Raw genomic sequence first — 14,224 nt, 5'->3', positions numbered from 1 at the left:
TTTCACAACCACCTGAAGAACGTTATCATGGATACGGCCACAAATATACTTGGCCCCAGCCGCAAAAGGAGTCGGAACGGCTGGTTTGACGATGAATGTAAGCTAGCAACGGAACGGAAGAATGCCGCATACCGAGTAATGTTGCATTCTCAAAGAACGCGGGCACGCGCAGAGACTTATCACGAACTCCGTCGAGCGGAGAAGCGACTTCACAGACGGAAAAAGGAAGCCTGGGAGAACCAACAAGTCTGTGAACTAGAAAAGTACAGGGAGCAACCGCACCAGGCGCGGAAGTTTTACCAACAAGTCAGCAGGATGAAGCCTTATACACCTCGATGCTCATCCTGCCGAGACAAAGAGGGAAATCTGATTTCCGACAGAATGGGCATATTAGAGCGATGGGTTGAGTACTTTGATGAGCTACTGAACAACCAGAACATCGGCGAGTTGGAGGTCCCGCCAACTGAAGACGACGGACAAATACTGCCACCACCAAGTTTAGGAGAAACAGTCCGTGCAATTCATCGGCTAAAAAATCATAAGTCGCCAGGAGCCGATGGAATTACAGCCGAATTGGTTAAATATGGAGGCGACCAGTTACACCAAGTGGTTCATCAACTTGTGCTCAAGGTATGGGACAGCGAATCAATGCCTGACGATTGGCAGCGAGGCATAATCTGTCTCATACATAAAAAGGGAGATATCACACAGTGCAGCAATTATAGAGGTATCACGTTGCTGAGTACCATCTATAAGATATTCTCCACTATCTTGCTAGGCCGGATAGCCCCATACGCCCAGAACATCATTGGCCCATACCAAAGAGGCTTCACTCCAGGCAAATCAGCAACAGATCAGATTTTCTCTCTGCGGCAGGCGATGGAAAAACTGTTGGAATATGGACAACAGTTGCACCATCTGTTCATCGACTTTAAAGCCGCCTATGATAGCATAGCCAGGGTAAAACTGTACACGGCCATGAGGGAATTCGGTATCCCGACGAAATTAATAAGACTGACTAGGCTGACCCTGACCAATGTGCGAGGCCAGATAAAAGCAGCAGGATCACTCTCAAGACCATTCGACATCAACAACGGTCTACGACAAGGGGATGCGCTATCATGCGTCCTCTTTAACCTGGCCCTCGAGAAGGTGATCCGTGATGCTGAGGTGAATGCAAGAGGTACGATCCTCTTCAAGTCCACCCAACTACTGGCCTATGCTGACGATATCGACATCATGGGAAGAACCACCCGAGACGTTCAAACTGCCTTCATCCAGATCGAGCAGGCGGCGCGAGATCTTGGGCTGCACATCAATGAAGGCAAGACAAAATACATGGTGGCAACGTCAGCACCGAAGACGAATCAACCAACAACATCAAACCGCACTGGTCAAACACAAACACGAACAAAAATAAGGATAGGGGAATACAACTTTGAGACCGTTGACAATTTCTCCTATCTAGGGTCGAAAATCACAACCGATAACAACTACGATGATGAAATCCGCGCACGGTTGTTGTCAGCCAACAGAGCCTACTTCAGCTTACAAAGACTGTTCCGCTCGAAACGTCTCACCATAGGGTCAAAGCTCTTACTGTACAAGACTATGATCTTGCCAGTCCTCATGTATTCCTCGGAAACTTGGGTTCTTAGCAAGAAAAATTGCGAACTCTTGGCCGCGTTCGAGAGAAGAATCCTCCGAAGAATTTTTGGCCCCCTACATGAGGATGGACGATTCCGTAGCCTACACAATGACGAAATCTATGAGCGATACCATGACCGTCCGGTTGTGGATAAAATCCGGCTCAATAGGTTACGGTGGGCGGGTCACTTAATCCGTATGGATGAAGATGATCCCACCCGGAAAGTCTATAAGGGCAATATCTATGGTAGGAAAAGAAGACGAGGCAGACCCTGCCTAAGATGGAGCGATGGCGTGGGCCAGGACGCCAGACAGCTTTTAGGGATATCGAATTGGTGGACCTCGGCGCAAAACCGGGATGTCTGGAGTTCCTTATTAAGGCAGGCCTAGACCGGATACCGGTTGTTGCGCCGTTGATGATGATGATGATAACAACAGTCACGGTCTTAGGAGTTTATGGCATCAAAACGGCGCACCGCAGCGCTAATTGGGCTCCTCGAAGCAGCCACTGATACCTACCTACCTACCATTCTCACATGTATCTTAAGTAGACACGAAAATTGCAGTTAAGAGAATTTTTATATAAAGAATCGTTCAGCCCAATCGATTACTTTCCCTAATAAGGCTGCTAAGGACGATTGACTGAGCTAAGCTTGAGTTAGTGTTTCACCAAATTTAGCCTATTACTCATTGGTGCTTCACAAAGGGGTATTTTCTCTTCGGAGCATTACGACAAAATAAGTCGTAGCAGTATACTTATCATTGCGGAGCAGGATATTGCTGTTCAAGAGTTTGCTCCATTTTTTCCTGTTCCATCTACATATTAATCGCCCCGCCACGCCGAAAAATGCAAGATTTAATCTCAACTTTTCACATTATCATATAAAGATTTAAGAAATTTAATGCAATTTTACTCACATGAGTGTTACAGCAAAATTTATATTCAGGGTGCTTCCTGGATCGTCCCTGGACATCCGTTTGGTGGCTGCACTTTCGTGCTCCTCTCGTACAGCACTACTCAGGCATGGGGTGAATCACTGTTCCACTTATTTGAATGTTTTATCGATTATAAACTGAACTATTTGCAGGTATCGAACCGATATATTATTTTTGAATAGATTTAGCGTTTAACTTTTTAATAATACTCTGATTTTCCACAATTCAAAAAAGTATTCACAACCTCACAGCTTCCAAAAATGCGATTGGATAGCGAAAGTGGTTATATTATTGTAAACAGGGCTTATAGCTGCCAATGTCCCAATTCATCCCGAAATACCTTCAAAGTGCTGCGATCTTCTTAGGGTTCCATACAATGGGATTCAGGGGTCTAAATTGCTTCCGGTGTAGAACATTACAGACGCTCATCACTTCATCCTGCGGTCAATATGGTCAGCTTTAAAGTCTGGTAAACATTTAACTAAACGAGAAGCCGTTTCCTAATTGGAAAGTCCTAATTGTATCTTCACTCGATCTACTTCACAATACGCGATTAGATTGAGTAAAACGAACTTGAAACCAGTTCCCGGAAGAGGAATAATGTCATAGATATAAATGTCACTTTTCAGTATTTCCGTTATCCCGCCAAATGTTTCGACCATTCCCTTATAATTCCACCTGGCAGTTCTCTACATTCCAGAAATGGTCGAATTCTCAGCAGCTGTCAATAGTTAAAATGTCGTAAACAAAGTGGTTGGCGGTCGTGCCGTGGATTCCTAGTTATTTTCTTAATTTTCGCACGTTATTCAGCTCTCGTTATGTGTATTTATGTCGACAATTGAAAGTTTGTGCCGATCTGCATTAGTTGATTTCATACAAACTGAGTCGTTGGCGCCGAACGCGTTATGCTTTCATCAAATTGAAAGCTGCTTGCATAGCAGAATTCCGGAACGTTGGCAAATTTGATGGAATTTGGCACTCGCAGAAAACCAATCACAAATGGATAACTCTAAGATGGACAAACGGAAAAAGCGCACGTCCTACCAGCAATATGTTATTTACCTGAAAATGCTCGAGGATGATCAGATCTTCCGGACGGGAATCATTCCGCGCGACGTTGAGCTGAACTATCTCACGCATAAATGGGAGGAATTGGCTGCGAAATTGAATGATTGCACTCACGGACCAGTTCTGTCGGCGGACGAGTGGAAGAAAGTGAGTTGATGTTATGGAATAGGTGGTGATAATCAAATGGTTTTCCCCTCGATAGTTTTCAAGTGGAAATAATTTATATTTTGAATGAAACTCATTCAGGTGTGATCATCCCCCGATGGAAAACTTTCAGGATTTCACTATATCAACTTCTGAACAGTCCGAAAAAAGCCCATAATATATGAAAGGACGTTAACTAAATACAGGCCTAACGCAGGCGCCCAATTACTCATCCTTTTAATAACTTTATCGACTGAAATGTTACTATGTCCTCAATTGTATGACTTTCTATTTATTTTGCTTGGTCAGAAAAGTTCAAAAGTTGTCATCATCCTTCTCCTTCGCAACCCACTAAGATTGGGTGTAAGGGGCCCTTTTTGTAGCAAGTTAAAGTGGAATTCCAGCTGCCAGTACTCGATTTATTCTAACGAGGGTTACATTCACTCCTGATTTGTCGCCCCAACGGGGGTTAATATTGGCTACGTATGTCAGCTCGGACGTCAAATCCTTAGTCCTTGCCGGCTCCACACGGCTCTAGTTTGGTCTCAATTGCTCTTTTCAATATAACTGATTCTTCAAAGAAAACTTCGTTCGCATATATGCTTCTTTAATTGGCCGAAACCTTCACCCGAACGATTGTACCACTTGACTCCCGGTTCGGTACGTCGTCGGACTACCAGCTAAACACCTCCCCATCATCAGAGAGCTAGCCTGGAACCGTTTGTCACATTACTTCGAACTAGTACCCGAACTCTCCCGCCTTGCGGAGCCTTCAAATCAGGGAATTCCTTTTACCAACGGGAGGGGAGAGGAGGAAGGGAACTGTCAGTTCAAGTAACCCCCTCCCATCCGGCCCCTCCACCGGTCAAGCTCTATTTTCTTAGCAACGAGTAGGGCCGGAACGTAATGCGAAACACGGCTCCACCTGCCAGCACTCCTCTGCATCGCTTCGACAATGTTGTCTGGAGAGAGATCCCCTATGTTTAAATAGAGCTGCTAACGAACCCCATCCCACCTTTCACAAGACATCCGGAGATCGCGCCTTTCCAATCTTGTATAGGGAAGACTGAAGACTTCCATGCCCACTTAAACAATGGGAAATAGTCAGTCTCACCATGCCTCCGATTCAGCCACGCACTTAAGTTGCCGATGAGCCGCGCAGTCCATCTGCCTCTAGTTTCATTTTGCCACAAAGCTGCCACTCGTCTAGAGTGCGTTGTCGTTCTTCGCGAGCAACCACCTCCCTTGCGCTTGTATATGGCTTGACGCTCCTTAGCAAGAAGGGCAACGGAGATCACTCCCGAGATCACCATCACGGCTGGTTCAGAGACAGTGCGGCACACAGACGCTACCCGCAAAGCTCCCGGTCTTTGTATTTGCGCAAGACGTTTACGATATACCTCCTTGTAAAGAGCGTCAGCCCACACCTCTGGGCTGTAGAGCAGGACAGACTGCGTTGAACTCATCAGGAGACATCGCCTGCTAGACGTAGGACCCTCAATGTTTGCCATTAGCCTACTTAACGCCGAAACTCCAGCCGCAGCCTTGTTCGCTGCTTTGATTTGCTCAAAAAAGCTCATCTTTGAGTCAAGAGTCAACCCGAGGTACTTTACCGCTGATTGTGACTCGATTATCGACTCGCCGAACGATATGGGACGCAGGGTCGAAATTCTCTTTTTACTTCGATTTTTTCCAGTACAAGGTTGAAACCATGAGTAGTCATCCATCCGCTTACCGTCTCATCAATATGCCGAGTCTTCTTTGCACCTGTTCGACAGTGCATCCAGCAACAAGCGCTGCGGCATCTTCTGCATAGCCAACCAGGCGCGACTCTTCTAGCATGTCGAGTTTAAGTAGATTGTCATAGGTAGCATTTCAGAGGTCCGGCCCTAGGATGGATCCCTGTGCTACCCCCGACGTGACCTAAATCCTCCTTTGACCCTCTAGTGTTATTGACGTTGACCCGACTCCAAAATCCCGCCGTAGCACCACCAGTCCCATTTGCCTTCATTTCGGACTGCTCTTCTACCCACCATACCGGCTCGCTGCAGCTCTCTAAACCAACCCTTCGTATATAGGTTCTCGACTACATCAGGAATAAAACCTGCTCAGATACGGTGCCTCGCTCGATTGGTGTGAAGCATGATAACATGAATTCAACCCTCGGCCGTGTAATTGCATCGTTCAAGGTAAAGCGTCCCCATGACCTCGACAACATCGTCCAACCTTCCTTTCGGATGAAGGGAGTTTTTATTAAGCCTTACCAGTAGTAGAAATGCATCATTGCGGTTCTCCGCACCGGTCTGATTCCAGTCAAGCCGTTGGGGAGTGCCGTCCCCACGTATTCGAGGAAGGCGATCAGTCCCGAGACTGCAAGAGACTCATTTGAAGTAGCTCTTGCCATGAAGCTTCACTCCCTTAATATGAGACCGAGCACTTTTTTTTTAAAATGGTGGTCAAAATCTTTAAAAAACGCTACTGCATCAGGTTGTAGCAATGTGTGAGGTTCCACCTACACGGGGCCATCATGAAGTATTACTTGGCGGGGTGGGTTCCGGTTTACACCAGCACGATTCAAACACGCAGCTATTGTAGTTATTGTTGCATTTACCGCGCTCCAACTTACTTCTGACCTCAGGAGCTACACAGGGTTATACGGTCAAACAACTACGTTGAGTGCAACGTACACCCTCCCTCCTTTCATCTGCGAATCCCAGCCAATCGAACTTAACATGCTCCGGGTCCTCGGGTGTATCGAGGGGAGGGGAACTCCCCCCCCACTGGCAGAGATAGTGCGCCCCACTCGCTAAAAGGAAATCATTCCGGAACGGCAAACCCTGTCTCACCCTTTACTGTCGTATATACGCTGCACAACTTCAGTGCGATTGGTCGGTATGCCGAACTGACCTTCCTCCAGTTCGCCGGTTGTTCCCCAGACAGGAGACGCTTATAGCAAGATGGATTTCACTATCTCGGTGAAAAGCAGGCAGCCACTATATTTTGGCCCATTCGATATTAGGTATAATCATCATCAACGGTCCAAGAACCGGTATCCGGTCTAGACATGCCTTAGTAAGGAACTCCGAGGTCTATCAATTCAATATCGCTAAAAGCTGTCTGGCGTTCTAACAGACGCCATCGCACCATCTTAGGCAGGGTCTGCCTCGTCTTCTTTTTCTACCATAGATATTGCCCTTAAGGGGGTCATCCCGTGTGAAGGCCGTTTTTTTTGCCTTTCTTTGAACAATTTTTTTGAAGGACTGGATAAAGATAGAAACGTGATTTTTTCATCATATATTTACTGATATCTCTAGTATATGTGATACAGCTTGATATCGTAGCTAGTTTTTGGAATACGTGTGAATTGCACCCATCTCCAAGAAAAGGTGTTTTTTTGTTGCCACGCTGGAGGGCGCTGTGTTCATCTGAGGAAAAAGAACTAAACGGCATTTTAATGTGGACAATATTACACGGTCCGCAAACTAGGATAATTAGAAAATATTAAAAGGTAAATTTTTGGTGGGCTTTTAAACTTAATTTTTTGGATTTTGGTGTTTTTTACGGATTTTTTTATAAATAAAAAAAACGACCCTTCCGATTGCAATTATCCTAGTTTGCGGACCGTAGAAATATGTATTAAAGAAATTTCAAAGAATTTGGTTGGATCGATTTTGAGCTATGTTGGCAGCCGATTTTCAAGATGCAGTTTCGAGAAAAACGCATTTGAAAATTTAAATGTGATTATCAACAGTAAAATTTTAACTCACCATTAATCTGCTATACCTGGTCCATAGAGAGCACCCTCCGTTTCTTCAAAAAAGTCTTGTAAGGCCGATTGTTGCTCTCTGGTTTCAATTCTGGCTCTTTTAGCATGGTCAGTCGATCGTCGTTCGGACCGCCAAATTCGCGCTTCATTACGGCGGTCGGCATAAGCATGACATATGTGACCAACTTGACATCCCATTGTCACTAGGATTTTGAAAATGCCAGAAAAGTGGCTATTTCTACGACCTTGGCCCCAGAATCAATGCATTTAACAACTCATTGTTATTCTGGGTCTCTGCTCCTAAACATCTGTTCAAGAGATCATCTCGTGACAAATCTTCGTAGATTTGGTTCATGACTGTTTGAACTTCTTCAGTCAAAGGTGCCTTCTCGTGATGGAAACTATCCAGTTCTCCTTTAGCTTCCACTTTGCGCCATTTGCACCAACTGTCCTCGCCTGCCAGACAAGTTTGATGCTGAGGATTTTCGTCTGTAGAACATTTATGGAAGAAAGTTGCCCAAATTTCTTACTTTATTCCTTCTATCGAATTTGCGTGTCGACGAATAGCTAGCCCAAAAAATGTAATGAGGTCGTTGATAACCTTATCAGTAAATTTTCCAGCCCCTTTTCCACCAATGTCTTTGTGATTGTTCTTTGCATTTGTAAGCCGCGTTCCCATTCTTTTCTCGACATGTCCTACGCATTCCTTTTTACTACTACGTATATTTTATTATTTGCAGAAATACTGGAGAAAACTCCAGCAAAATCCAATATACAATATACAAAACTTCTGGCAATTGGAACATCCATGTTCATGCTTGCTAAAAGTTTCTTTGCTGATGTTGATGCGAAGTCCTTTTTCTTCTCTGATTAGTATCGGTTTCCCTGAAGTACTGGTTTTTTAGTGCGAGCATGAACGTTGAAGCGATCTCCCTTCGTACGATCCATTTAAAAAAAACACTGAACACACAAATAGCGCAATACTGACAACAAAATATAACTGAGTACAGCTTGAAAGCCTTTCAGTGCTCACTCTAGACTGGATTATCCTTTTTATTCCAAACAGCAAATAAGTTTAGACAATTGATTGGTTTTCCATCGGAAAATCCCTTTGCCCACATATTCTCCACTATATATAGATACAATTCATGCAAAAAAATCGATTTCTCCAACCCGACACACGGGATGACCCCCTTAAAGACTTTCCTCATCCATACGGATTAGGTGACCCACCCACCACAACCCGTTGAGCCGGGTTTTATCCACAACCAGACGGTCATGGTATCGCTCATAGATTTCGTCGTTATGTAGGTTACGGAATCGTTCATCCTCAAGTAGGGAGCCAAAAATTCTTCGGAGGATTTTTCTCTTGAATGCAGCCAAGAGTTCGCAGTTTGTCTTGCTAAGAACCCCCCAATAAACTATCGGCTTTGGGGGCTTCGGTGGCAAAGCCAGCCACTGCCTTTTCCACTGAGCGTGCAACATTTCTTTCACCATGCGGACCTGTTCAAAATCCTTTCCTGTGGGTGGAGTGGATGTAGTGTTCACTAACCCGCTAGACTTTTGCCCTTACAAGAACCAATTTGAAGAGACAAATTACCGTCATCGAAGCGCATCTTCCCAACAATGCCCTTGACGCCATACCAATGGCGAATGTTTCGGCTTCATCGCTTCGCTTCTGCCCCTATAACTTCGCAACGATATTTATTTTGTTATGTAGTCCCAAACAATTGAAAGCCGTACAGAGCGACTCGGAAACCTTGGCACGGCAAGCACATTTGTATTGTGTTGGTCTCATCAAAGTTTTTAAAATCAGATCAGCTTTGTCTTGAAATACTTGGAAATTTCCTTCGGCTTTGAATATGAGGAGCAGTGAGGTTTCTGATTCAGCAGTGTATTGGACTCTCATCTCCATGATTTTGACAGGCGAAGATCAAGTCGACCATCATACATTATATTGATTATATTGAGCCACAGCCTTGAATAATGTCTGCGGTCGCTCTGTCGCGTCGTCATCCCTCATACCCGAGAAGCTTCTCCGAGAATTAACTCTCGATTAATAGAAGTAAGCATCTAAAGCTACCCCGTCCATCTCCCGGTCGAGAATCAGAATGTCATAGCAATCACTAACCATAAAATGGGCTTACCGACTTTTAGGGCTTGGGTAGCTAGACCAATTTCTTCAAATCTGCCTATGAAACACTCGTGCCTGGTCTTAACACTCAACTTGAGGGCGTCGTTGGGATGTAATTGCTTATAGATATAATTATGGCTAGGCGTATGGTGGCAATTCGCTAACTCCTCGTTAGATACCGGGAAGTATTGGTTTCGATTCCAACTGGTAATCAGGTAGTTGCAATAAGAATTGTGAATAGTTCAAGTTAGATGGTTTCTCCCGTGTACACCACATTAAAGCGAAGCCCTGTCGCATATGAATCTGAGTGTTTTGTTGCTGTACCACGCAGTTATGTGTCAGAAAACAATAGCGCTTTGGAATGATATCTAGATTGATCTCCGACATATGCCCGGACACCCTGATACTCCTGCTTGAACCTTGATAGCTTTTTCTCTCTCTTTAGTTCTTACGAAACTTTCTTTCAAATAAGAGAAAGCGAGCCAATGTTCATGAACTGAAACTTTTTGCCTAAAGGAGGCTTAACAGCCTCTTTTTAGTTATTTTTGGTGCATCTGTTGTAGTACCTTAGTTGGCGGTAATTATTTCTGTTACGCTTTAAATGGGTCCCGGATGTACATTGGACGCTTTGGTGTCCATCGCTTAAACAATTTATGAAAAGTTTCAATTGCTTAGCCCTGATAATGTGGGTGGGACTCGTTGCAATTCTTGTAATCGAGATCTGGATGATGTTTGGCAAATATCAATATAACTGGCAGGTGAAATGTCGGTTCTTTTGCCCGGCTGAACAGTCTCTAATGATTAGAACCGCAGGCGAAGTTTTTCATTATTCGGGGTTAGTTTAGCGTTTGCTCGTAAAGAGTATGATATGCGCGGAGTTAGGGTCCTTTCTCTTCCATAGTCGTTTAAAGTACTCTGCTTCACTTCTCGGAATAGCTTTTTGTAAATTTTCCGTTGCTTTTCATGTGCCAGTTTTTTTTTGGATAATGTTTTTCTTAACACTACGCACATACTTTTTAAGTACACGACGCGAATTTATGGATCTGAATCTTGGAGAAATTCAGGATGATTAGACAGTATTTTAATTTTATCAACAGAATACCTTGAATATGTTCTAGAATCTCTGAAAGTGCGTGTATTACCATTGTAATTATTTTCATTTCAATGATCATTTCAGCGTCTGAACGATTGGAAAAACTCGACACGAGCCAAATTTCGCAAATGTCAGGCAGAACAGTTCAAACAAAGTGACCGAGCTGAATTGGCTTTAACTCCTCTCGAGGAACGAGCATTACTTCTTTGGGGGCCGCTCAGTAGCAAATCCCTTAGTAATGCCAGCAACGAACAAAGTACAACATATATCTTGCCTGATGTAAGTCGTATACTTCGTAACGTCTAGTTCGAGTGATGCTTAGCTCTGCAGTCCTAAATTATTTTTAATGCCTTCAAAACTTTACTTCAATTTCAACGCATAACTTAGCACCATTCCTAACTGGTTCAACTTCCACATAACATTTTCGGAAATGTTTATTCATCGCTCAAACTACATTTCAGCAACCAGAAATCAAAACTGACATTATATCTATTAAAACGGACAATGCTACAAATGAAATTATTATTGAACCGGCACAAATTCAATCTCAAACGATACCATTACCAGCGCTCACGCCACTACCACAGGAACCACAGCAAAATCAAAATATCACGATATCTCCGTCCCCAGCTCCTTCGCAGGAGCTTGTGGAGAACGAGGAGGAAGAGATAAAAACAAAAAGAAGACGGCACGATAGTGAAGATGATCAGACGTTTGGAATGTGTAAGTTTTTCAAAAACATATTTCAGCAAGCATATTTCATACATTACAAAAACATAAATCCTTCCTCCTAAATTTTGAGGAATATGCTCTTAACATTTTGGTTTATTCATTCTTTGTACTGGGCAAGAATGGACGGAACTTTCCCTTATTTTATAAACTATCTGTTGCAACAATCGCTGCAACTGTCAAATGTCTTTTCCAGTGAAAATGAAACCCAGTATATCCACCAATGATATCAAATCCCTCGCAATCGAATTGCGTCGTCTAGCTGATGTCAAGGAGGAGAAACTGAAATTCGAAATAGCAAAATTTAAATTTAGGAATCCAGGATTCGAGTACAATTATCCATCATCTACAAGTGAGTGCGCACTGCTCGAAACTAACTCATATAGTCGCATTATGATCAATTTGGGACTTTTCAATTTCAGGTAATTACAATTCAAATGATATATCATGCAACGACAACGCAATTCCCCCCTACTAATCAAAAAGTATGATTTTTATACTTAAAGTCGGTTAAGTTTAGTTTTAATGCAAAAGTTTCTTTTAAGTTTAATTTTAAAGCAAAGTTAATTGTGCATTTAATCCCTATGTTTTTAAAATAAATTGAAAACCTTGATATAATCGATACGGGCCTTTCATTGAACTTTAGTAGGAGAGGAAATGAACCGCGAAGCCCCTATATCATTGAAGTTTTCGTCGCTGTCAATTATCGTTCACCTCCAGAATGCGTTGCCTCGAGAAAGTCTCGATCCCTTCATCATCAACGGCGCAACAACCGGTATCCGGTCTAGGCCTGCCCTAATATGGAACTCCAGACATCCCGGTTTTGCGCCGAGGTCCACCAATTCGATATCCCTAAAAGCTGTCCGGCGTCCTGACCTACGCCATCGCTCCATCTTAGGCAGGGTCTGCCTCGTCTTCTTTTTCTACCATATCTATTGGCCTTATAGACTTTCCGGGTGGGATCATCCTCATCCATACGGATTAAGTGACCCGCCCATCGTAACCTATTGAGCCGGATTTTATCCACAACCGGACGGTCATGGTATCGCTCATAGATTTCGTCATTGTGTAGGCTACGGAATCGTCCATCCTCATGAAGGGGGCCAAAAATTCTTCGGAGGATTCTTCTCTCGAACGTGGCCAAGAGTTCGCAATTTTTCTTGCTAAGAACGCAAGTTTCCGAGGAACACATGAGGACTGGCAAGATCATGTCTTGTACAGTAAGAGCTTTGACCCTATGGTAAGACGTTTCGAGCGGAACCGTTTTTGTAAGCTGAAATAGGCTCTGTTGGCTGACAACAACCGTGCGCGGATTTCATCATCGTAGCTTTTATCTGTTGTGATTTTAGACCCTAGATAGGAGAAATTATCAACGGTCTCAAAGTTGTAGTCTCGCATCTTTATTCTTCCCATTTAACCAGTGCGGTTTGATGTTGGTTGGTTGGTTTTTGGTGCTGACGTTGCCACCATATACTTTGTCTTGCCTTCATTGATATGCAGCCCAAGATCCCGCGCCCATTGCCGCCTGCTCGATCTGGATGAGGGCAGTTCGTACGTCTCGGGTCGTTCTTCACATGATGCCGATATCATCAGCATAGGCCAGTAGGTGGGTGGACTTAAGAGCATCATGGATTACTTTCTCGAGGGCCAGGTTAAAGAGGACACATGATAGGGCATCCCCTTGTCGTAGACCGTTGTTGATGTCGAATGGTCTTGAGAGTGATCCGCTGCTTTTATCTGGCCTTGCACATTGGTCAGGGTCAGTCTTATCAATTTCGTCGGGATACCGAATTCTCTCATGGCCGTGTACAGTTTACCTTGGCTATGCTATCATAGGCGACTTTAACAACAGTTTTTCCATCGCTTGCCGCAGAGAGAAAATCTGATCTGTTGCTGATTTGCCTGCAGTGAAGCCTCTTTGGTACGGGCCAATGATGCTCTGGGCGTACGGGGCTATCCGGCCCAGCAAGATAGCGGAGAATATCTTATAGGTGGTACTCACCAACGTGATACCTCTATAATTGTTGCACTGTGTGATATCTCCCTTTTTTATATATGAGACAGATAATGCCTCGTTGCCAATCGTCAGGCATTGAATCGCTGTCCCATACCTTGAGCACAAGTTGATGAACCACTTGGTGTAACTGGTCGCCTCCATATTTAACCAATTCGGCTGTAATTCCATCGGCTCCTGACGACTTATGATTTTTAAGCCGATGAATTGCACGGACTGCTTCTTCTATACTTGGTGGTGGCAGTATTTGTCCGTCGTCTTCAAGTGGCGGGACCTCCAACTCGCCGATGTTTTGGTTATTCAGTAGTTCATGAAAGTACTCAACCCATCGCTACAATATGCCCATTCTGTCGGAAATCAGATTTCCCTCTTTGTCTCGACAGGACGAACATCGAGGTGTGTAAGGCTTCATCCTGCTGGCTTGTTGGTAAAACTTCCGCCCCGGTGCGGTTGCTTCCTGCACTTTTTAAGTTCACAGACCTGTTGGTTCCCCAGGCTTCTTTTTTCCGCCTGTGAAGTCGCTTCACCGCGTGATAAGTCTCGGCGGGTGCCCGTGTTCCTTGAGAATGCAGCATTCTTCCGTTCCGTTGCTAGCTTACATTCATCGTCAAACCAGCCGTTCCGACTCTTTTTGCGGCTGGGGCCAAGTATGTTTGCGGCCGTATTTATGATAACATTCTTCTGGTGATTGTG

At 44.2% G+C, this 14,224-nt stretch overlaps 1 protein-coding gene across 1 annotated transcript; it reads left to right on the top strand.

Moving 5' to 3' along the window:
• Positions 1–3,314: 3,314 nt before the first annotated feature.
• Positions 3,315–12,139, top strand: LOC119659201. Its single transcript, XM_038067169.1, has 5 exons — positions 3,315–3,798; positions 10,873–11,067; positions 11,250–11,511; positions 11,714–11,869; positions 11,940–12,139. Exons 1-5 carry the CDS (start codon positions 3,583–3,585, stop codon positions 11,993–11,995), a joined length of 885 nt encoding a protein of 294 aa, XP_037923097.1. The 5' UTR covers positions 3,315–3,582; the 3' UTR covers positions 11,996–12,139.
• Positions 12,140–14,224: the final 2,085 nt, after the last annotated feature.

Source organism: Hermetia illucens, chromosome 6, assembly GCF_905115235.1.
Source record: "Hermetia illucens chromosome 6, iHerIll2.2.curated.20191125, whole genome shotgun sequence".
Classification (NCBI taxonomy): Eukaryota; Metazoa; Arthropoda; class Insecta; order Diptera; family Stratiomyidae; genus Hermetia; species Hermetia illucens.
Note: the sequence above shows the minus strand (reverse complement) of the source record. Positions and strands in the feature narration are given on the sequence as shown.